Below are 24,007 nucleotides of genomic sequence, written 5' to 3'. Positions count from 1 at the left end.
CAGCTCTCAGAGCTCCAGGTCTTTGCCTGTGGTGATGGCCTTGCTGTAGATACAGCTGATAAGTACAGGCTCCTGTCTGGAGGGGTCAGCTTGCACAGCCAAGTCTGCTGGCATGGGCTGCCTGCAAAGGAACCTGGCTCCCAGGTCCATAGAGCCCACCTCGTGAGTGGCATCGTGGCTCTCCCTAGCTACTCGCAGAATGACTTCTGATGGGATAAGGTTTCCCCTGTGGGTGAGAAGGGTACCCATTATGCTTACATTCACTCTACTATTGGGAGTGTTGTGTCCTCTGTCCTGCTCCCCAAGAAGTGGTCCTGCAGTGAGGAAGGTTAGGTCCTGCCTATTCCCCTATGAATGATTCCTTGGTGGGTATCATCAGGTACCTACAAGGAGTGCCAGCTATCTGGACCTACAGTCCCTTCCAGGTACAAGTGTCATTGCTGTTGTTCTGGTTGTCTGATTGCTCTGGTGATACCAGACTTCTCCGCCAACTGAGGTTCCCTCCTAGACCAGCCAGCTATGGCGAAGGTCGGCTGAGGGTTTCTGCGGAACTCTTTGTGAGAAACCAGGCATGTGACTTTGTGTGAGGATGGGTGTATGTGCCTGTGTGTGAGCATATGAGAGTTTATGTATGTATGTATGTATGTGTCTATTTGCAGAATGTATATGTTGAAAGTGCATATGTGATTACGTGTACATGTTGGTCCCTGTGCTTGTGAAGGTCTCTTATACGCCGCATCGAGAACCTGGTGAATTTCCTAGGACCTTGGACCTCCTGTCTCCTCCATCTCTGTGGACCTAGATCTTGTGATTACCTTGGGTTCAGGCCAGTGCCAGGGTGGCTGGTTCTTCTCTGGCCAAGTGACTGGGAGACAGACAGTCCCTACCTTTCTCTGGCCATCTACCGCAATGTTTTCTGAGGTGTGAGAGGAGCAGCTGGGTGGGGGACTTAGCTGTCTGGTTGAAGGCCTGATTTAGCCTAAAGCTTAGGGATTCCCTTTACCCATTTTGACATGTGGGTGTTTGAACGTATGTGAACTTGACCACATTGCAGGATTCGGTATACCAAAACATGAGGCTGTATTCTTCCCCATTGTGGGAATCCCTGGGATGGCTGAGCAAGGCCCAGGGCATGGAGAGAGTACCAGATTGCTTGATTCCTTGGGACACAGCAGGAAACCATAGAAAGAGGTTCTAGAGGAACCCAGAGGGGCATGTGGGGTGGCAGCCACAGTCTCCTGGGGCAGTCTAGGCTTTGGTGTTCTCCTGAGATGAGCCCTGCTCCACCTCCACCTGGCTGTGTGACTTTGGGTAACAGTGGGTGGGGCAGGCTCTCTGTCTGCCGGGGATTCTTGTCTTCATGCAGCTAGCAGAAAATCAGCAGTGATTTACTCTCCTGGTCTCTGCCAGGTCTTTCCTGGCCTCAGGGTCCAGACTGAACTTCCTTCTCTGATCCTTATGTCCCCAGCTCTCTTGAACGCTGGTCCCTCTGTATCTCTCTGGGAGGCACTTCCTCTCCACAGGGCAAGAACCGAACCTTCCCAGATCTCCTCCATGCCTCCAGATCCACTTGTGATGGATCTCTGTGATGGAGAGCTGGTCATAACCCTGCATGATAGTCTGTGCTTCTTGATATAGTCAGAGAGCTGATAAGAGGTGACGACCTCATTACCTCCTGAGAATTCTCCCTGTGCTTGTTGGATACAGGAATTGAGACACCTGGACAGAAGTGCTTGCATGTGGAGCCTGTGGTGGTGCAGGACTGTAGCCTGCTGCCACCAAGCCATAAACACCTTTGGGCCTCAAAGACTAGGTGGGTGGTAGTGTAGGACATAGTGCAGCTGGATGCCCCGTTACAGAGTGCTGTTGCCTTCTGGGATGGGGGTTTGACAGTAGGGGAGACACCACTTCTGGTACCTTGGAAGGTGGCAGGCCTGAAAACTTGTCAGGTCTTAACGCTGAGATGTCCCTTCTGGAGCTGAAGATGGAACATGGGTGAGGTTGGCTGCCACAGGGTGTCAGTTGTTGGTGGGGCTCTGTCCCTGCTCTTGGGAACTCAACACTGTAGAGTTTTCCAGCAAGAGACTTCGGTCCAGAGTCAATCATCTAACTCCCACCCCATAAGAAGTCTTCCGTCCCTCTGGGTGTCAGGCTCAGTTCCTACTGGGTCTGTGTCCTGGGAAAAGTTCTTCCAACTCACAAGGCCTTAGTTTCCCTTCTTGTCTGCTATGGTAGTCTTGTGGACCCGAGGGGGGGCCTTGAGTGGCTCCTGCTGTCTTCAGGGTGCCATGCCTTTGTTCAAAATTCAGCTAAGACCTTCAGGCTGCCCAGAGCCCATAGTAGCTCTGGCTGTGGGCTGGGTGGTGGGACAGGTCCATTTCATACAGGGAGATAACCTAGGGAGGGAGCTCTTAGGCCTTGGTACTGGGTGCTCTTGGTGTTCAAGCTGGGGGCCACAGGGTTGCTCTTTGTAGATTGTGGTCTTCTGAAGCCTCAGTCTTGGCAGATTGCAGAGTCTCCTATTTCTGGACAGCTGAGACTTAGAATAGAGCGGAGTGGCTGGGGTCTGTGTAGCTTGGTGCCGGGGAGTGGACTGCGGGGGAGCATAGCTTTGCCTCTTGGGCATGGCCCTCTCGTGACGTGACTCTGCCTGTCCCGGTGTTGGGGGTAGCAAAGGCAATCATGGGGAGCACAGTCTTCCCTGTGTGTTGGGTAGGCCAACAGCGCAAGATGGCCACCGTTCTTCCTGGGTGCTGTGCGTGTTGAAACCCATCTCTGACGTGGCCAAGATGTTGAAATAAGTTCTTGTGAGTTTCCCAATATCCTGCCAGCTCGTCACAGGACTGGGTGTCAGGTGCCTGGTGCCAGGCTTGGCCTGTGTCTCCCTCCTGGGGTGCCTAGGCCTCACTCATTTTCCTCCTGAGAGGAGAGGCCACTCGCCCCCCCTTTTCTGCAGAGGATACCAGCTGAGGTTGTGCTGTCAGGGCAGGGTGGTCATACTCAAGGCTCAAGAAATCCTGATAACTTCTCCATTTTATGAGGGGGGAAACTGAGGAAAAGCAGAGCTGTGGGATTTGATGTCAGGCTTCTGAACCTGTGCCTGAGCAGAGCGGCCTAGGCGAGTGGATGGCAGAGTGAGGCGGGTGCCTTAGTAGCACGGTGGGCGTGTGTGAGAACCTCAGCACACCGCGAGGGCCCTCCTGAGACAAGGCTGGACTGACCTCCTGGAATCCTTTCTGTGTTGAAGGATACTGGAGGTTATGGGCTGTAGGAACCTATGCAGCACCCAGTGGTGTCCCTATGTCCAGCACTGCTGTGCAGCACCCTGTGGGCAGGAAGGCTGAAAAACCCCATGACCATCACTGTGGTGCAGGCACTTGGCCTGGAAGGTTTCCCCTCCTCCCAGGAGGTTCCTGTGTTTATGTTTAGAGAGCAGACACACTCAGGGAGCCTCCATGACTGTCCTGGTTCACATACTGCCCTGTGAGCAGATCATCAGATGTCCAGGGACTGGGGCCTGAAGATCTAGTTATTAATTTGGGGTGATTCACACACCCTTGGGGCAGATGCTGGCTCTGACCTGGTGGGCTCAGTGGCCCCAGGCAGATGGCTCTTTATCTGATCTGGCCAGGGCTGAGGACCAACTGTGCTATGGCTCTGTGAGTGAAGTGGTGGGGCACAAGAATGCTTGAGACCATTCTTCCAGATGTGTGTGTGTGTGTGTGTGTGTGTGTGTGTGTGTGACCCGCCCTGTACTTATCAGTAGGGAGGTGCCTTACAGATGAGGAAGCAGGTCCTCAGAGAGGGCAAGGAACCTGGGCCTGCCACACAGCATGGCAGCTAGCTGTATTACCAGGTTTGCAGTAGCGGGGAGTTGGAAGCTTGCTTTCCCGAAAGAGGAATTTGTGATGCCCAAGACTGGGAAGGAAGGTGTGCGTGGTTTCGGTGCAGACATGACACCAGGCAGAGCAGTGAACACAGGGGTTCCATCAGTTGCAGGGAACTTGTGCTATGGCATGCCAACTCTGTCACCTCATGCTCTGCACCTTGAGTTCCAGGTTTTTCTGGCTACACTTCTAGTGAGACCATGACAGCCCAGAGAGTTGACGTCACTTTCTGGCCTTGGACTGAGGCCTTCTGTGTCCTGTTTCTGGGACCCCCAGCATCTGTCTGCTGGCCCTGGGACTGTGCTGGGGGCTTCTCATAGTGATGTGTATGCAGGTTTGTTCTGTCCACCCCGCCAGCTGTGCAGATGGCCCAGGGCAGGCTTGGGAGTGTGGGAGTGTATTGTACTGTAGCTGGAGGGAGATGAGCAATGCTTCTATCTGGAAGCCTTCTGGGATACCCACTTCCGGCTGTAGCCCTGCTAGGTGAGCTGGGCCTCTGGACAAAGCTTCTGTCTAACTGGATGGGAGTCCCTAACAGGGCCCACCTTGCCATTCTGTCTCTTCCTGACATGGGCAATTAGGGGTGAAGATGTCCGATTACCAAGTGCTCTCCGGTGCCCATCTGTATAGGGGGTGCATATTCCTGGTGGTACTGTTCCTGAGGACCAGGACCTGTGGACACAGAGAACTGAATCAGATGCCCACAGCTCTTGTTGGCCGTGTGTGGTACGATCAGAACTTGAGCCCAGACTTCTGATGGTAGGTGCCTAGGTAGAACTGAGCCGCCAGTTGGTTCTCAGCGCTGTGCAAAGCCAGCTTTGCAGTGGCCGCAAGTCCACTTCCCCAGTGAGGCTCCAGGCTGTCTGCATTAGAGTGACAGAGAGCAAGTGACTAGCAGGGTGCCCTCCTGTGGGTGGGCAGGCCCTGGGGTCCTGTCCTGAGGGTTGAAGGAAGTCTTGGTTGCAGTGGTAGTGGGTGTGTCTCGCTCCCTCTGCCCCACATATGTAGCCTTAGGAGCGGGTCCAGAGGGGATGGCGCCAGAAGAGCAGCTGCCTGAGAGGCTGTGCAAGTGGGGGCATAGGAGGGAGACATTGCAAGGCCACTTCCTTAGCCTGCAATCTTTGCAGAAGAGGAAATAAGTCCCAGAGGGTTTGGTCAGCCTGTGTGGAGTCACATAGCCATCGGTACCTTGGTTTACAGTCTGGGCCTTAGTTGGAACTAAAGTATGCTTGTCTGGTTCCTAAGTTCCTGATGGGTCTGCAGCTGGCACTGACCAATGTGCCGGGCTCTGTTTTCACATTCTCCAGCAAATGTCTATTTGGCAGTCCCACTGGGTCAGGCTTGATGACCTGATCAGAGCTGTGGGAGAACTGGCTGACCACTGCTGCTCTAGCAAATGCTTTTTGGGGGTGGGTTCCTGCAGGGGGCGCTGTGTTGCTATGTAGGAGTCACCCAGGGCCAGTTTCAGCCCAAGGAACAGCATGTTCAAGTCTAGAGTAGGACTCCAGAGACATTAGAGTAACTCTAGGCTGAGGAGGTGGCAGGGATGGGGGAGTGTTTGATGATTGATTGTGTGTGTGTGAACAGGGGTGGAACTGTCCTGTGTGGTGGCCAGTGCTGACTGGCCCCTGGGGAAACCTGGCTCCAGACCCTCAATGGGAGACCGTGAGCCTTGGAGAGGTTGCTAAGTGCTGAGCCTGTACCCTTTCTTGGAGCTTGGTCCCCCTCCCCCAAGGTAGACTAGAAAGGCTGGCTCCAGGCAGATCTTGGCCCAGAGGACAACTTGTTCATCCCAGGGTCATCTCAGTGATGGGCCCAACTTAGAGTTAGGACTGAATCAGACTGGGGGCAGATGATGGCTGGGATTCCCAGGATGGGTCCTAGGGGTGGAACACCAGCCCAGGTCTGTGGGGTCATGGAGCTTCAGAGTGGTTACAGGCAGCCAGGGTTCCTGTGGTATAAGGGTATGCGTCAGATGTCTGTGTCCAATAAAATCAAACAAGTTCCAGCCACCCCAAGACTGTCATCCAAGCCAGAGAGAAAGCAGACCCTCCATCTCCCCTATTTCCCCAGGGTAGAGCTACTTGGTGCCTTTGGCTCTGCTGTGGACATTGACTTGCCTGTTATGTCCAGGGTCAGAGCTTCAGTGGGAGGCAGCCCCCCACCAGTGTTGGGAGCAGTATAAGAGGGGTCCCAGGCCCCAAATGGATGCCTTCTTATTTGGGGGCAGGGTGTGTACCTGCATAGATTTCCACCCAGTGACCCTGCTTTGTGTGGGCTTCTAGAAGCCCTGGATCTCTAGGAGACCAATGTGTAATGTATCTTCTTATCCCTCTGGAGACAGGGCCTTCCCATGCCCCTACCTTAGCTCTACTGTGTCTCTTCTGACCAGAGATGGCCACCCTTCCTCTGCCTGGTCCCCTTCCACAGCCGCCTGACCATCGGTTTGTCCCTCTCCCACTTCCCCAACAGTACCTCTCCCTTTTCATGTCCTTCCTGCCCAGTCCTCCTGTAGTTCTGTCCCTACTCCCTCCCTCCTGCCTTCCCCACCTCTGACTCCATGCTCTATGTACTCCGGTGGCCTTGGGCTCCTGACCAGCTAGCCTCTGGCCAGCAGCATGGCCTTGGGCAGGTTGTACTTTACTTCTGAGCCTCTTTATTCTTCCTGCGAGAAGAAGGCAGGCTTGTTGGAGGTGTGAGAGAGATGGAGAGGTCCCAGTTGTCAGCTGCCCCACACGGAGCTTATTGGATAATCAGGTTGTGTGGACAGCAGCCTTTCCTGGCTGCTCCTGCAGGTAGAAAGTGGATGTTGGGCGTGTTTACCTGCGGAGGCCAGGGGTTGCGGGGGGGTCCCTCCTGGCCCCTTGGAGCTGAGTCCAGTGAGGAAGCTAGGCTCTGAAAAACTAGTCTTGTGGGCACAGGTAAACACAGGGTCTGGGGAAGGAAACATCCAGTGAGGTGGAAGCATTTACTTCCCTGGGCAGCTGGCCAGGTGGGCAGGCCAGAAGGAGGTCTGGGCAGTGTGTCATCCAGCCTTCTCTGTCCTGGCCCTGTGCCCTCTGTGCAGGCGTGTTCTCTGCTGCTATGACTGCCTCCTACCCAGACTGGGACACAGCGACTCCAGATGGTTTCCCAACCTCTGGAGGCTCAGGTGTTGAGACCTGGGGGGTGGGGGGAGACAGAGCTCCATCTTCCCTGCCTCAGAGATAGGCAACCAGGATGAGCCTTGACTTCCCGGAGTCCTCACCCTCCAGTGACTCTGGGCAGTATTGAGGGAGGCTGTGTTGAACCGACTAAGCTGGGTGCCTCCTGCACATCCCAGTGCACTGTACCCCAGTTGGAGGAGGGTGATTGTCTTGTCATCCTTCCTGGTAAGGAGTAGGTGATACCAGGGCAGCATGTGTCTGGAGCACAGTTGAATTCTCCTGCAGAATCCACAAGGTGTGGAACCTGAGGGTGGGTCCTGGCTGGGGTTTGGGTTTTAAAAGTGTCCTGGGTGTGTAGGGACAAAGCTGATTTGTGAACAGAAGGGGCCACTGGGTTACCATGAGAGGCAAACATCTTTCCCACATAACTTGATGATGTTTTCCCCAACGAGGCTGCTAGAGGGTCCCCTAAGTCCCCCATCGGCTCTCATCGTAGCACCTTTCCCACAACACCATTAGAGTCCTTCCCTGCAGTGTGGCTTTAGTCCTGCTGTAACCGGAAGCTGCTGCTCTGTTTCGTCGGATTTCATTTTTGTTTTATGTTTCTTGTGTGAATGTGCCCGGTTCATTTTCCTTTCAGCTGCTGTGGGCCTTGGGCTGTCAGGACCCATGCCGTGATGCACGCTCTCTGAATACATGGCTCCGAGTTAGGGTTGCTGGAATGTGTTTGTGGCTGTTTTCCCTGGAGGTGACAGGTCACACCCCTTTGTCAGGATGCTCCTGTGCCCACCAGTGAACCCTACACATGAGTGCCACCAATCCTAGTCCTAGTACCAAGACCTCGTGCTGGCAGCTGAGCTCGAGACTTTGGTGACCTGTTGGATTTCGGAGGGTGAGGGAAACTCAGAAGCTCTGTCCATGTCTGATTCTTCACCTCTGCCCTCTGTGTTGTCACTGTTAGACCTTCCTTCTACCCCGCAGCCTGTCCTGCCCTCCCAGACGGAGCAAGGCGGAGGCTGTCCAGTGAAGTTTCAGGGTGGTGCACCCAGCTGAGAGCCTTCCTTCCTGTGCCAGGTTGATCTGAGCTAGAGGTGGCACTGACCACCCAGATAGGCAGAAGCCCTGGTGTGCAGCTTGGCATTGGTACAAGCTAGGCGGCTGCAGGCTGCTGTCCTCCTGAGGGGTGGCTGCACGGGCCAGGGCGGGGCTGAGGGCGGTGAGCAGGCTTTCAGTGACATTGATGGGATTAGGAGCAAGCCCAGCAGGAAGCTGACAGCCTGGTTCAGGGCCAGGCCAGGGAGGGGAGCTTGTGGGGCCCTAAGCTCCTGGAGCGCCTGACCATCCCAGGGAGCACTGGGGACTTGTTTGGGGATGAGTGCTGTCTTGCGGACCAGTATCTGAAAGCCCAGACAACTGTGGTGTTGTGGTGTGCTATGTGGAGGGCCCTGCTCCAGGACCCTCCACCCACACTTCCTGTGCTCAGAAGTGGAGCAGGGAGAAGTGGCCTGGCCCTGTGGCTCCATGGCTTTTAGGGTACATGAATGCTTGCCAGCTTCTTAAGAGCTAAACTCCAACGTGCCCAAGAGCATGGGCCTTGGCCCCCATATCCAAGAAGCGGGGCTCTGTCCTTGAGGAACAGTCTTGTGAGCAGCCCTTAGCGTTCTAGCTGGTCTTCAGATGGTAGGCCACTAGGTCCAGGAGATATCTGGGGTGGAGAGCGGGTGTTGACTCCATGCAGCTTTTGAGAAGTAGGCTTCCACAAGCCACAGGCTCCACGCTGCCTTCTTACACCTCGTTAGCCTGGCTCTGATTTTGTTTGGGTTCCTCAAGTCATCTTGTCCTGCTCTGTCCATGCCCTGCCCAGAGAGAGGCCCTGCTTTGTCTTTAGGAGAAGACAGTCCCTCGTCTGTCTTTTCTGCATCTGTCCCTGCTTAGCAGATATAACTCAGCCAGGTCACCTGCCTCTGACTTAGTTCCATGGCTCACATCCAGATTCCTCAGCCCACCCTGGCCACACCTCTGCACAGCAGGACTGATGTCATGTTGTCCCCTGTTAGGCCTTCTTGGTCTTTGCCTGGCTGTGTCCCTTCTGACTTCTTCTCTTGATTGAGAGTAGCTCCCACATCTCAGGAGTCTGTTCCATGACCTGGGGACTCCCAGAGAGCAGGAGCCTGAACCTGCCCCCCCTTAACTGTATGTGACCATGGCTCTGGGCAAAAGTACAGTTGCCTTAAGCCTGGTGTTGGAGGGTAAAATGTGGCTGTGAGGAATGGCAGAGGTGAGGGGAAGCAGTCAGGCCAGGGCTGAGCTGCTCTTGGGGTGCTGTGCGAGGGCCTGTTTCACTCCGCTGTCCATGGGGGTCTGTGTTTGGGACCTGGGTTGGGAGCAGTCCCCACTGGACGCTGAGCTGATCTGAGCCAGTGTCTGGGTTACAGATGGTATTTCCACAGCTTCTGGCAGCTCCAGGGCCTTACCTTGTGTTCTTAGCCTCCCGCATTCCTGGAATATGTACAGGACACCCTGGTTTCTCAATGAAAAGACACCAGGTCCTGTCTCGTCAGAAGTGGAACTCTGGCTGGGCACTCCCTGCCTGCAGGCCAGCCTTGCTCTACGGTGGCAATCAATATGAGCTTCCCCAGGCTCAAAACTTGCAGGACTCTCACAGGGGGAGGGGCAGCATCTCCCTTGATCTAATGTTGGAGGTTTCCCTGGGCCCACGGGCATGCGGAGTAGCCTCCATCTGAGTCCAGGGCTGTGTCTCTCGGGGACAAGAAGGCCTGGGTCTCTCATGGACTGTTCAGTTTCAGGGTGAGGACTACAGTTCTGTTGGTGTGTGTGTGTGTTGTCTGTGTCTCCTCCTTCTCCCGTCACCTGATCATGACCTTCAGGAACCCTTTCCTGAAGACCTTTCTTGACTGTGTGACTGGCTGCCCTGGTGGAGTTCAGGACACCCTGGTTCCCATGGCCTATCTTGCCTCCCAGTGGATCAAACTTGACTTTGGCACAGCTGTTGCCTGCCGGCAGCAAGCCTGGGCAGGTGAGCATTCATGGATGCCTGCGGTGTGGGCCGGAGGTGGCAGCGTGCTGGCCCTGTGAGTCATTTAGATCCTGGGGAGCGGGGGTGGCAGGGCTGGCTGCCGCTGAGAGGCTGAGGCTGACAGGCTAAGGCTTGTTTATAGTTACCTGATGGAGCCTGGAGGGGACCTGCCTGGGACTAGGTCAGGGCTAGAGTGGTCATAGGAAGTAAGGAGCCTCCTTTGGTGTCTACAAGTGTCTACAAGGCCAGACCTTAGTGGCTCCTCACTCATGACTGGGCCCAGATTGCCAAATGGCCTTCAGTCTAGAGACCAACTGGATCTTCCAAGAGGAACAAGGAGGGCTTCATAGAGGAGGTACCCTTGGTGGGAGGACTCAGAGAGAATAACGAGGCAGGACCAGAATGGGCCCTGATTGCTGATGGTCATGGAACGTTCTGTATGTTAGGCCCATAGGGACATTGAATCTACCCCCTTCCTTAGGTAGGCACTACTCAGGTAGAAATGACTCTCTCCAGGGAGCCAGGAAATTGTCAGATGTCAGATTTGGTATTTAGCAGGTGCTTCCAAGGCTGTCGTCTTTCTGCCCTGAGACCTAGGCTAGCTAGATAGCTAGTCCTTTTGATAGCCTTTGGTCTCTGTGCCGAGGAGCCTGTCAGCGTGTCAGGTGGAGGAAGAGAGGGACATAGTCTTAGTGACCACATCACCAGGGCTAAATTTAGCCTCCAGGAGCTAGGTCTGTCTTCTGCCCTCCTACCACTCTGCCCGCTTGTGCTCAGTCTGGCTGCCTTTGGAAGGAAGGAAGCTGAGGTCTGTGTGGGGTTGTTTGCTCTGACGGGGCACAGAGGCTCCTGCCTGGGCCCAGGCTCTGGCTGCCTGTGTCCAAACTAAGAGGGGTGAAGCCGGGGTGGGGGCAGTGGGGCTTCTTACAGGGCCTCCCTGGGGCTATGAGCTGGGTACGGGAAGGTCCAACACCCAGGGGTGAGCCTCAGTGTTATCTTGGGTTATTGGGCTGAAAGGAAGATGAGAGGCAGGAGTGAGATCAAGTGGACCCTCATACTTCACTGGGTCTGTCTGAGGGATGAGAGGTAGCCCCTTTTGATCATGTGTCTACCTCACTGATGGCTGTGTTGCTCTAGTCCATGTATAGCAGCCTACTTGGGTGGTGATGGGTGCTGATCTTGGCGTTTTCTAGTTCTCTTGGTGTGAACACCACCGTGACTGACCCCAAGCCACCTAGGTGATGTTGATGTCATTGTGTTAGGAAGAAGTGACCACGGAAGAACTGGTCTTGCTATTCTGCCCGCTCACAGTAGCAAGTTTAGTGCTCACAAATCTGCTCCAGTGTTACACTGCCAAGTGTCAGAGGACCTATGGCTTGGCCTAGGCAGCACCTGACAAATAAGACCCCAGCTGAGAGGCATGGTAGGGCTGGGCTACTGTGAGCCAGATGCCCCCTGGCTGTGCCATGGGTGTAGGCACTGGTCAGATCTCAGGCCATGTATGATCTACACAGACATGGCTGTGTGTGTCACGGAGATGAGAACATAACTCAATAACTATTCCTGTTAGAGACTTCTCCAGCAGTTGGCACAGTCAGGTGGGCCATAGAAAGACCTGTGCCTCACGTGAGGACCCTCAGTGAGTGACTAGTCATCTGCCTTGCTCTGCATGATATTCTCAGAGGGCTCCGGCAGTGCAGAAAGCAATGAGGTTGTTGTGTGGAGTGTGGATGGGATGTGTTCGGAGCTTAGCATGGAGCCATACTGAGGCTGGAGGCAAGGCTGTTAGCTTTGAGAGGTGGCCCTGCAGTCCTAGGCCCCACCTGCTCTGGGGCCTAGGTTGAGCCTTGGGGGACAGGTGGAAAGAATGACATTGAGCATTGCCATTCTTGATTGCCATCTAAGCATTGCTTAGATGACAAGAGTCAGCTTTCTCACAGATGGCCAGGATGATCCTATAAAGGGCCTCCCCACCTCATCCCTATTCTGTCTTGGGGGTATAGTCCTTATTTACTTGCCAGACCTAAGGCAGAGGGATCAAAGATTTCATAAATGTCCACTAGGCACAGCAAAGGTGGCATGGCTCCCCTCTTGGTCAGAGTAGGAGAAGGGTCAGGTAGGCTGGCTATGGTAGTCCCTCCAGACAGAGCGACTTGGTCGGTTGACTGTAGCTGGTCTAGATGAAGCCTGTCTTGAACCAAATTAACAGGGGTCTGGCTAGCACTCAGGACAGTAGCTTGGGTTTGTGTGTCAGAGGGGTTCTGTCATTATGAAAATAACCCAAAGCCCAAGCCAAAGGAAAGCACAAAAAATAGGCTGTGTTTTCTCTGGCTTAGATCCAAGATCCCAGGAACCCTCTATTGCAAAGTGCAACCCCTGGGCTCCTAATCTAGGTAGCTGGGTCTGGGAACAGAGGTCAGGTACCTGTGATGGGAGTCACTTGCAATGTAGGATGGCGCGGAGATGTCATGCAGACAGGTCCAGTGCATTCCAGAGTGTGGACCTTTATGTGGTGGGGCGGGGGAGCTGCTGTAACCCTGCAACAGGTGCAGATCCCAGATAGTATTAGCTTAGTCCAGTTGGGGGTAGTGAGTGATGAGGGAGAGTAGGACTGCCTATGGCTATCAGACGAAGAAGAAGGGAACCCTCTTGCACCTGAGTGTCCCAGGAGGTTGTGGCCAGTGGGGTTTGCACATGCTCAGCCAAGCCAGTTCTCCCCTTCTGCCCCAGCCAGCCCCTCCCCCAGCCCCAAACCCCAACAGAAGAGTTTTCAGAAGGGCATCTGCACATGGGTGTGCCACGGATGACTTTCAGTGCCCCTCTGGCCTTGATGACATCTTGGTAATCTGTTCCCAGCGCTGCTGTAGTGACATAGTGTGTGTACCAGCAGTCAGTGCTTGCCACTCAGAGCTGCCCCGGCAGATTGACTCCATACTGCAGACCCCATGTCTTGAGTAGGGCAGTCCAGTATGACAAAGCCTTAGGTGATGGTGGGGTGGAAGACTCTGCTGTGTCTCCATGCCCAGCTCCCATCGTTGGGCCTGAGTTTGGTCCTTGACTGGAAAGCCACAGAAGGCACCCTGTACCCTGAAGAACAAGCCCTGGTATAGGTAGGAGGCGGTTGGGAGTACAAAGTCCTCTTTACTGCCATCTTTCTTGGAGTACCGTCCTCCTCCAGCAGTAGAGGCAGCACCCTCGTGGCTCTTCCACAGGCCTGGCTGCTCAGGCCTGGTCTCCCCAGCTTTGGAGACCTTTTTTACTGCATTCTTACACCAGTTCCTAGCACCAGCGGCTCCTGGCCTCTGGACCTAGCCTTGCATCTGCTCAGTAGGACTTCCCAGGACTTGAAAGCCTGACGTGCTATCGAGTGTGCTGCAGGCGGGGGAGTGGGAGGAGGCATAGTGTAATGTGAGGGTATAGGCAACGTGCAGGTTCCCCCAGGGTTCAGGCTAGGATGAGGATAGGCACACTGTCAGACCACGGAGCACACCTGAGTGCCAGCTGGCACTGGCTTCTGTTGTCCCACCAGCATACAGATGGGGAGCAGGCCCAGCCGGGTGACCTGATCTGCTTCAAGTCAGGCAGGTGGCTGGACTTGGAGGTGGGTTTGAACTTGGGTCAGTGCATCTGTGTAACATGAGGGCCAGCTTGTTGGGGTTTCTGTCCCGCCCAGTACCGCAACAAGCCAGCAAGTCCCAAGGAAAATCACACGGAGTCTATATCAGGTTATAAACTGATTGGCCCATTAGGTCAGGCTTCTTGTTAACTCTTATAACTTATATTAACCCATTATTCTCATCTATGTTAGCCATAATGGCTCCGTACCTTTCTCAGCTGGGCAAGTTACATGCTGTCTCAGGTGGGAGTCTGTTTGCACCAAGTACTGTCTGTTTCAGATTGAGGAAATGAGGCTGCTTCCCAGTCTGCTTCCAAGAAGCCCTTGGTTTCGGCCATCAGGAGCTGCCTGTGGTCACAGGTGTCTGGCTGAGGGTGGAGGGCAGGGCGGGCCCTGGGAAAGGGGAACTGGGCTACAGGGCCAGTGCCAGCACCACTTGTTCCTGAGAGCCCAGCTGCCTCCAGAGGCTCACCCTGCTTGCTGCCTTTTCCTTCCAGGCTCCTGTTCATTGACCAAGCTGCATCGTCTGAGGCTGTGGGACCCCGAGCCAACTGGCCGGGGACTGATGGGGCCACCACCATGGTGGGACCTATCACCTGCCCTCACCATGAGGCTGCGCCTTCTTGCCTCTCTCTCAGGAGGTGGCCTGGCCTGGCAGGCAGGGGACCACAGGTGGCTGGCAGGTGAGGGTAGGGTTTGGTATGGTGTAGAGGATCTTATTGCAGGATTCAGGAGTTGTGTCAGGGGAGAAAGAGAGGGTCTTCCCACAGGGGAAGGGAGTCTGTCATGGTTCAAGGGCCTGGGTATGGACCTTTTAATGGTATATTCCTGGGCGATTCCTGGTTCTGCCAGCCTATCATGGCTGGGCCTATCCAGGCTGCTCAACTCAGCCCACGATGAGCAAATGAGGCTTATCTCAAGAGTGCCATGCCCCACATGTTTGGGTCTCACCTGGGTATCAGAAACAGAAGATCTCTTCCCCAGGAAGGTTTTAGGAAAAAGGCCCAGATTTAGACTCTCACTAAGTCAGGGGTGTTGGTTTCCTTATCTTGAGGCTGTAGGTGGGACCTCCCTCTTCTGGGTTGGGAGAACAGTGGGGTTTGTCTAACTAGAGAATGTGGAGGACTGGCCCTCTCTTCCTGGGCCTGGCATTGAGATACCCTTGGTGGGGTGGCAGAGTTCTGGCCTACCTGATGCTGTGATGCACAGCTGACCTCAACCCTAGCTAACCTGGATCTCTGTCCTATCTGCCTGTGACTGCCATTTGAGGTGGCGAGAGTGGGGGCCCTTTGGCACTCTGAGGGCCCATAGTACTCTCATAAGTCTCCAGAGCTGCTGTCTTGGTGGCTGATTGACTGACTTTGAGTCTTTCCTCTTTCCAGCAGCAATGATATCCTTTGTATGGTACGCCCCGGGCTGCATGCAGTGTTCACAGGTTTTCGTAGATATCCTGGAGACATACTCTTCTGTCCACATTTGAGGGGAAACTGAGGCTCAGAGAGGTGGGGTCACTTTTCCAGTGCCAGTGGGAGGCTCCGATATGGGCATCAGTGTTGACGCTGGACCGTGTTGTCTCTCTGGACATTTGCAGTCTCCTTTGTGTTCGGAATGTGAGGTTGAGACAGACAGCCCAGGAGCATGGTATGGGCTCCATGCGAAGATGAGCCCAGTCCTTTTGTGTTCCTGTGTCAGCTGCCCTGGCCTGCTGGGATTTGCGCTTTCATCTTTTTCTCACTTCCTGCTGCCTTTCTTTTTAAAGACTTCTTTTAATTTTGTGTGTATGAGTGTTTGCCTTAAAGTATGTAAGTGTTCCATGTGTGTGCCCAGTGCCTGCAGAGGCCAGATGAGGGCCTCGGATTTATAGATGGTTATGCCGTATGGGTGCTGGGAACCAAACCCAGGTTACCACATGCATGCAGGTGCCCACAGAGGCCAGGAGGCACGGGATCCCCTGGAGCTAAAATAACAGTTGTGAGCCACCTGATGTGGATGTTGGGAACCGAACCCCAGCTCTCTATAGAATAGTAAGCGTTTTAACTGCTGAGCTTTCTCTCCAGCCCGCTGTGGATTTCTGGCTTGTTCCTCACCTCTTGTCGGTTGTTTGTTTTCTAGGAAGCTGACCAGTGTGGTATGTTAACATTGTGTATGGAGGGGAGTCAGTAGGCTGTGAGCCAGGGTCTCTTAATTAGGCCCAGTGTGTGCGGTCTCTCAGAGTCTGGCGTTCCTGACTCATTTTGTTGTTCCCCTGCGTCTGGCTACCCAGGTGAAGGGCTTGGACGTGTCACCTCTGGCCTAGTGAGATTAAGCCTCATTGTCCTTTGTCACATTCACTAGGTGATGCTGAGGGCTTCCTAGGATGAGTGGGCCTGAAACCTTGGAAGGCAGTTTTCAGGACCCTTTCCCTTCCTGCCAGGTGCTAAAATGGTGTTCCCTCTTCTGCCCAAGCGGGGCCTGATGGTGCCTCCTGCCTGGCCTTTTGGCTCCCAGGCTGTGGCTATGGCCTCCATCTTCATCTCATAAAGCTGTGTTTCCTTATCAAGCTCAGCCCTCCAGAGATACTTGGTCATCCAAGTGTCTTGGCGCCCCATCCTTGAGAGTGCTGTGTTGATGCCCTGGTCCTGTTGTGGATAGTCCAGCCTGCTCTCCTCCCTTTCCCTCTGGGTACTCTTACCACATGGTATCCATGCCTTGTGGCAGAAATGCCATTTCTTCCGGTCCCCCTCCCCTGACACTGGCTCCGGCCTCAGTTGCCCTGAGAGCTACTTTGGGAGCAGACTAGGAAGGGGTAGACTGGCCTGGCAGAGAAGACAAGGCAGACTCAGGCCCCTTTCTCAGAGGCTTTGGTGTTGGGGGCTTGTGGAGCATCATGGGTGCCTCTGGTGCAGCAGAGGAGACCCCTGCCATCCTGTCTATGGAGGGGGCGGTAGCAGAGAAGGCTTGCTGAGCTGGGCTTAGCCTAGCAAGGGCTGCATCTGTTGTTTAGTCAATACTGGCTCTCATCTGTACTGAAGGGATAGACAGCTATCCTAGGTGCCATCTGGATGAAGGTTTTGGTCCCCAGAGTGCAGAGAGGCTGCCCTGCAGCCTGTCATTCATTCCATCCCCTGTCCCTGACGCCCTTCTCTGCTGGTGGCTGACTGCACACCCCTCTCCGGTTCTGTGTCACGGGCTACAGCACACAGTGCTGCCTATCTCCTGCCCATTCTTGTGCCATTGCAGCCCTGATGGTGCAAGTTGGCAAGGCTGGGACACGAGGCTAGTGAGGGTCTCTTTCTCAGCTTTAGGGAGTTTGAAAGATGACTGGGCGGGAGATCTGTCCCCACACTTGCCTGCCGTCCCCTAGACACCGGTCTCTCCCACTTGCTGGGGGCTGAGGGAGAAGTACAGACTGCCTGATCATACAGTCTGTGTGCAGAGATCCACTGTGTTGATGTTCTTGATAGGGTTCAGGCTTATAGACATCATAGACCCCAGCGAAGTAAGATATGGGGATCTCGGTGGCAAGGCAAGTTTCTGGGGTTTAGCCTGGGGCCCCAGGCTGTGAGGGGCGTATCTCAGAGTGTTTACACACTTGACATGGGGCCAGGCAGTAGGAAGGATGTAAAGTTGAGTCCCATGGAGAGAGCCCTGTCAAACTGTGGATGGACATTGTGGAGGGTCTCTGCTGCTTTTCATGAGCTGCAGTGCAGCCTCTGTCCATGTGGAGTCAGGGACGGGGAGGGTCCCCTGACTGTGGGTGGTGACTGGGAAGTTTCATTCCCACCCTGTCTCACAGATGAAATCCTGCCCCATCGGCAGAGGCTCCAGCAACCAGACCTCTGTGTTTGTTGGGTGCTTGCATTGTATACTCTGGCCAGTCACGAGGGCATGGGCAAGCCCCTGCTGAGGGGAAGATAAACGTGCTGTTAGGGTATGTTGAGGAGTCACGAGGGCATGGGTGAGCTGTTGAGGGGCGGGTGTGTGTGCTGGTGTGGGCTAAGGCTTCTGGAGAGGCTTTGGGGAGCTTGACTTCCGACCCTGGTCCCCAGCAGAGGCTCCACCCTCCAGGCTCAGCCCTGTTTCTGTCTATCATGTGGTCCTGGACAGCCACCCACTGTACCACATCGTACTTATGTCTGGAAAATAGTGATGCTCAATGGGCGTGGGAGGATTTGGGGATGTCCCAAGAGAGGCACTCTTTGTCCTGGAGTATCCCCTCTGTCCTGACCATTCCAGAGTCCCCAGTGTCCCTGTCCCCTGGAGTCCAATTCACTTCACGGTAGGTGGGTATGACCTGGGTGGGTATGGCCTAGGTCCCCTCTAAGTGTGGTTTGAGACCAGTCAGGAATATAAATGAAGATGAGGCCTGCGGGGGAGGACAGGAAGCCTAATCGGGGTTCCGTGGGTTCCACGACAGAGCTGCGGGCAGGTGGGTGATGGGACCTCTGAGCCACCAGGGGCGACGTGGCTCAAATTGAAACAATCATTTCTCTTCCTGTTAAATAGAAACTGCCTTCGAGAGTCTGCCGCCTCAGGGCCCCCTTCCCCCGCCACTGTGGGGCAGTTGGGGTTTTTCTTGAAGTCCCCCTCCTTCCCTCCTCTAAAGTGTGGGCAGGCACCGCAGTGTTGGAAACAGACAGACAAACAGCTCAAGGGAACAACCAGGAGGGGGGCTTCAGTGTTCAGAAAGAAAGCCCCTGCCTGGTCTTAGCGAGGTAAGCACCCTTCCAGGCTCCCAGGCTGGCATGCTACCCTCAGCCCCCAGCCCAGGACATTATGATGGGATGTCCAGGGCCTAAGCCAAGGGTAGTTTCTGTGGGTCTAAGTTGTGGTGGGGAGGGTTGTGAGAAAACTGAATGCAGACTGGCTGGCAGCTCCTGTTCTGGGCTTGGCAAGCCCCCGTCCTCCCAGAGCTGAGGCCTTGCCACAGGACAGAGCAGCAGGTCCTTTCTGGCCCGATGTTTCCACTAGCCCACATGATCCCATGCCAGCTTAGAGAGGCTGCAGAATGGGGACCCAAACTGCTTGTGACTGTCGCCATCGCTCTGCAGTCGGCTTCTGAGGTGCTGACAGTTACCTGCCCTGTGTGAATGTGAGAAGGCACTTCTGTTATCAGTTTCTCACATAGCACAGGGTGGGGAGGGCATTACACAGCTGTCAGTCTCCGCTAACAGCTCTTCAGTTGTCCTGTCCCTCTGGTCACACTCTCCTGTGGCTTTTCTCTCATTCAAGCAGCCTAGGGACGAGTGGGTGTGACTTCCACCCTTTGTCTAGTCCTGCCCCTGGCAGTACCTCTCAGGCTACAGGACAGGAGACTTGGCCCGGCCCCTAGGCAGCAGGCTGGGATAGTCTGCCTGCTGTGCTCAGGGATGGACTGGGCATGCATGGGGCCCTTATTAGGGCTTGGGAGCCAATCACAGGCTTTTCTAGGGCCCTGGAGCTGAATGTTACCTGTTCCTGTGTTCTGACTTTCAGCATTGGCTGGCACAATCAGGCCATCTGACTATTGCCCCGCAACCGTCTCTGGGATAGAAAATTAAGGGTACTTTTCAGTACAATTAAGTGCCTCAGAGCTATCTGAAAGGACCCAAGTTCCAGTCTGGGGTCCTGGGCCTGGCTGATAGATCCAGGAAATTTTATAGTACCCTGTGTAATAGCTATGTGACCTGCAGACTGGGGACAAGCATCTATTAAGACTTCTTCTCTCCTGGGTAGGTAAGAGGATAATACCCAGGGCAGGAGCCTGGTGCCAGATAAAGCACCCTGGGATGGTACTCTTCACCCATAGCTTGTGCCAGGACTCTGGAGCAGCCCACCCCAGGCCTCTAAGGACGAGACTGCCTGAAGGCCCTCACTAGCCATCGCCTCTACAGGTCCTTATTTAGCTTTTCCAAAGAAACTGCCTTGCCCTCAACTGAGACACCTTGGACTCATAAAAGGAGGTGACAGCAAAGGAGCCAGAAATTGGGGATGTCTGTGTACTACGCTCAAGTTGGAGCCCAGCAAAGATGTCTGCAGCAGGCCCTGGTACCTGTGAGGCTTGAGCAGCTTAGGAGTCTTCTCTCTGCTGCCCCCTGTTGTACTCAGGCAAAGGGAAAGTACCATGTAGCAGGGGCTGGAGGGGTCCAGCCAGACTCATCCAGCTGTCTGGTCAGAGTGTACCCCACTCACCTCTCCACTATCCCACGGAGGGTGGACGAGCACATCTCTAAGCCATTAGGAGTTTGGGAATGGAGACAGACTTGGTTGTTTGGGCAGGACTGCCCTGGGTGACGTCACCTCAGCAGCTAGGCATCCCAGACAGTGACCACCACAGTTGGCCCAGAGGGCGATGATACTGACTGGCAAGAATTGAGGTGGAAGCCTTGTGCAATAGCCCTGTGGACTGTGGGCTTCAGGAAGAGTTGGAATGTGGGATAACCTCTTGTTAACACCTTGGCTTTCATGCCTGAGTGTACTGGCATCTTCACTTCTCAACTCCTAATTGAATGCTGCTTGGCACAATCATAGGCTGGGCATGGGGGGAGGGCGGGATGGGGCTCTTCCTTACCTTCTTTGTCTTCCTGGCTGTGCTTCCCATTTCCTTTACTGTGGTTGGCTCTAGCCACACCTGTCACCATCGGGTCCAATCATAGTACCACCCCGGGCTGTATGGGAGGTAGCTGCTAGCCTCGGTACTATTTTCTGTTCCTCCTGTGCCCCTCCCTAGCCAGCCCCAAGCTGGCTGAGTATGGTCAAGAGAACCCAAAGTACTCTATCTTTGCCACTTGCAGAATTCGTCAGCCCCTTTGGGCTCTAGCCTCCATCTGTACAGTAGAATAGAACAAGGTGTGAATTAATGTGTCCGTTTCCATCAGGTGATAGTGATGATAACGATGCTGACGGTGACGGTGTAGTGATGGTATTGATAGTGGTGATGGTGTAGTGATGGTAATTTTGATGATGGTGATGATACTGAGGTGGCAACCGTTGGTGCTTCTTGAGGCTCTCACAGTGGATATTGCTTCCCATGCTTACATCTTTTAGACTTTGGTGATCCCATCTCTGTGAAGACCATGCAGTGGTACATTGTACACTAAGAGTTGAGAGTTTTGTCAGGATAGTAGGGCCTTGGGCTGACAGACTTTCTGGGTCTGGATCTATGAGACTACTGGGTTGCTCCTGACAGTTGAGTTCTCTACTTGAAAGGCCCCTGTGGTGGCCTGCCTGTACTGGGCCCTCTGGGATCTCAGGCTTGCTTTTTCTGACCACATAGGAGGAGGCTGGGACTTTTGAGGAAGGGCAGGGTGACCCCAGAACAGAGGAGACAGTGAATGAGCCAAACTCACGGCTGGAGGGGACCACCGAGGAGTCCCTCCTCAGGGAGTGGGAGTCAGACTTGTCGTAGAGCTGGGCACACAGGACTGCTGGGGGCTGTTCTTTGTGCGGACACAAGAGCCTTTTAGAGAGAAGGGAACTGAGACTCAATATTGAGGGGTCCCTTTGGCCTCAAGTGTGGGCTGCAGTCTTTTCTCACCATGGTTAGCATTGGCCAGTGAGTCGTTTATCTTCCTGTCCTCTCAGTGCCTGAATCCGCCCCCTCCTACCCTTGGGGCCTGTGGCCTGTCTTCTTCCTCTCTCCTGCTCTGACCACCTTTGGCCTCCCTCAGACTCTGGTGCCATGGTCCCTGCCACATTCCCGTTGCTCCTCCAGGGCCACCACTTCTCCCTCCCAGGTCTTCAGGGGAAGTGGTACTTCCAGAAGGTGGAGGCTGGAGGTGGGCAGCCCAGGAAACTCTGGGGACCCATGAGCTACCTACTGCAAAGTTTCAGTTCCTGAGGGGGTGGGGGTATCCCCAGGCTTCGAACGTGACAGCCATCCTGGTGCTGGTTCACTGTGTGGCTTCATGTTGCCTGCATGCTGACGACCCTCCTCGGGTCCTGTCTTGGTGGCCCTAGAGTATCAACTTCCCATATGCACTCCTCTGGATCCATCTGTCCTCCCTCCCTGGCTCTAGATGGAGCAGCCACACGGTCCACTTCTCTTTACCCAGACATATGACCTACTTAGATCCCACTATGCCAAAGGGCTCTAGATGATTGAGTTTCCCCCTCTAGGAGCTGGGGTTTGCTGGCTACCTTGGAGGGCTGTGGGGCTTACCCTACCCCAGCTACAATGAGCTGCAATGAGCTGCAGTGCCATTTCCTGCACCCTGCCTGCCAAACAGAGGCTCCAAGGGAGTTGGTGGGAGTTCCCTGGGCTTCCTGCTGTGGGGTCCTGCTGTTGGCAGTCATCTGCAGACACTGTGTGGCATAGGAACTCTGGTGGGAGTGGTACTCCTCTCTTGCCTATGACCTCAGTAGTGCCTGGCATCTTGGAGTCACCAGAGCTGTTGCCAGGCATTCAGCATTTCAGCTTTATTAATGTCACCCAGCTTCTCGCGCTCTCTCTCTGAGGTCTAGGAACTGCCCTGGGTTCTGGGCTGGGGACAGTCCATCTCTGCTCTGTGTTTAAACCTCCAAGCATTCATACTGTGGTCAGTTTCGTACCCAGGGAGTTCTGCGTGCTCCTTCTTCCACATCCCCTTCCGGGACTGCAGTGCCAGCTGCCCATGAAGTGTGTGAGATGGTGGACATCTTCCCTGCAGAGATGGGCGTCCTGCTCTGTGTCTGTCCTTCAGGCACATGCACGCCCTTTAGCCACACTCCTTCGCCGGGGTTCCTGGCTATGTTGGTGGTAGTCCTGCAGAGGTATCTTGGGATGTGAGATTATGTATGGGATCTTTGTGCCTCAGAATTTGAGGTTTTGGGGTTCTGTGGTTCAGTTTCCTCTCAGTCATGCTCTTGATCTTCTCTGTGACTTCTTGGGCAGGGAGTACTGTGTGTCCTGTAATCCCCAGGTCTGAAGCTGACACATTGCAACCCTAGGCCCCACCCCACAAGCTCTGATGCTGGAGGGGTGTGGAGATTTTTCTAAGTGGTGGTGTCGGCTGGTGTTAACACACCCCTGCAAAGCCCAAGGGAGGCTGTTGGAATTGTGCCTTATGGGGGCCATGGCTTATCAGGGTGGTGGTAGCTAAGTGCCCGAGAAAGCAGAGCATGACATAGCATATATGAATATGCATACACATACATGGTGTACGTGCACATGGCTTGCACACACACAAGGATGAACGAGCGTTTCTTGCTCATTCCCTTCCTGGTTAGAAAGTTTCTCCCTCTAGAAGGACCCAGAAAACACACCCAGCCTATTGTCACCCAGGCTCCGGGAAGGTGTCTGCAGTGGATATTCTTTGTAAACAGGAAGGCCTGGGGTGGGGGCCTGGGGCAGTGGGGACCTGCCAGGGTAGACATTGCTCTGGTGGCAGCCTCTTCTACACTGGAGCTATAGGGACATCAGACTTCAGCAGGGTGGAGAACTGGGGGAGGGGTGCCTAAGGGAACCTTCACAGGGACAGCCACATTCCCAGACTGGAGACTTGGCTCTCGCTGCTGCTGTCTCCCCTTCTTCCTGAAGTCTGTCCATATGCCACCTTGGCCGGTTTTCTCCTCTATTGGTGTGGCAGTTTCTGACTTGAGCTAGGTATGGGTGGTACCTTGAAGGATCAGAGAAGTTTCGGGGTCCAGCCGGTAGCTGGCAGCCTTACAGCCTGTCTCCCTGCCTCCCTCCTTCCTTCATTCCCTTCTTCCTGCTGAAACTTTGTTCTGCCACTCCCACAGCAAAGCCCACAGTGAGGGTGGCAGTGCAGACCCTGGCATCTTACAGCCCGAGCCTCCCTCCCCAGCTGTTCCCTGTGTCTACAAGGATCCTTCCTTGATTCTCCTGGGCAGAAACACTCTCATGTGATGAACATGGCCGGTTTTTCCTGGTATTTGGGGACAGCCAGCTCATGAGAGCCACGCTTAGGGTAGTGTGACAAGCTGCCCCTAAGCTGTGTCTCTCCTGTTGTCCAAATCTCCCCATGGGGGTGCAAAGAGCCTGAGAAATCTGAGGGATTTCTCTTCTGGTCATGCCCTCATCTTGTTCTCAAAGGCCAGGAAAAGCGGGCCTTCTCTAGGTCCAGCCCAGCTCCCTCCTGGGTGCCCACGGCATTATCCTGTCTTCTTCTGGGATGCCTGCAGAAGGTAGATGTACTCAAATTCAGCAAGATATGGCTCTCAAATGGGCTAAAAGGGGATCCAGTGAGGGCTTAGCTGGTAACCTGGGTCTCACAGTCCAGGGACCTCAGTAGACAAAGCCAGCTCAGGGAAGGAGCTGTCTCACTTTCCTTATCTGGAGGAGAGGAGAGGCGGGGCTGTGATGGGTCAGCCCAGTATGGCCTCCAGGTGTCCCAGCAGCGTGGAAGTGGTTGTGTTTGCCTGG

The 24,007-nt window shown here is 54.6% G+C and overlaps 1 protein-coding gene across 3 annotated transcripts in view; it reads left to right on the top strand.

Annotated features, from left to right (window-relative positions):
• Positions 1 to 24,007, top strand: part of Rxra (retinoid X receptor alpha) — an 87,769-nt gene that overhangs the window by 34,232 nt on the left and 29,530 nt on the right. The window contains exon 1 of one of the 3 annotated variants that reach the window (XM_085681465.2): positions 9,896 to 10,070. The exons of the other annotated variants lie outside the window; for them this stretch is intronic. Coding sequence (XP_085537591.1) covers positions 9,911 to 10,070 — 160 coding nt within the window. The 5' untranslated portion in view covers positions 9,896 to 9,910. Of the gene's footprint in view, positions 1 to 9,895; positions 10,071 to 24,007 lie in introns of those variants that run through there. 3 annotated transcript variants of the gene reach the window in all.

The sequence above is a fragment of the Myodes glareolus genome, chromosome 21 (genome assembly GCF_982192425.1).
Source record: "Myodes glareolus chromosome 21, mMyoGla1.1, whole genome shotgun sequence".
Taxonomy (NCBI): Eukaryota; Metazoa; Chordata; class Mammalia; order Rodentia; family Cricetidae; genus Myodes; species Myodes glareolus.
This window is presented reverse-complemented; position numbering and strand designations above follow the sequence as displayed.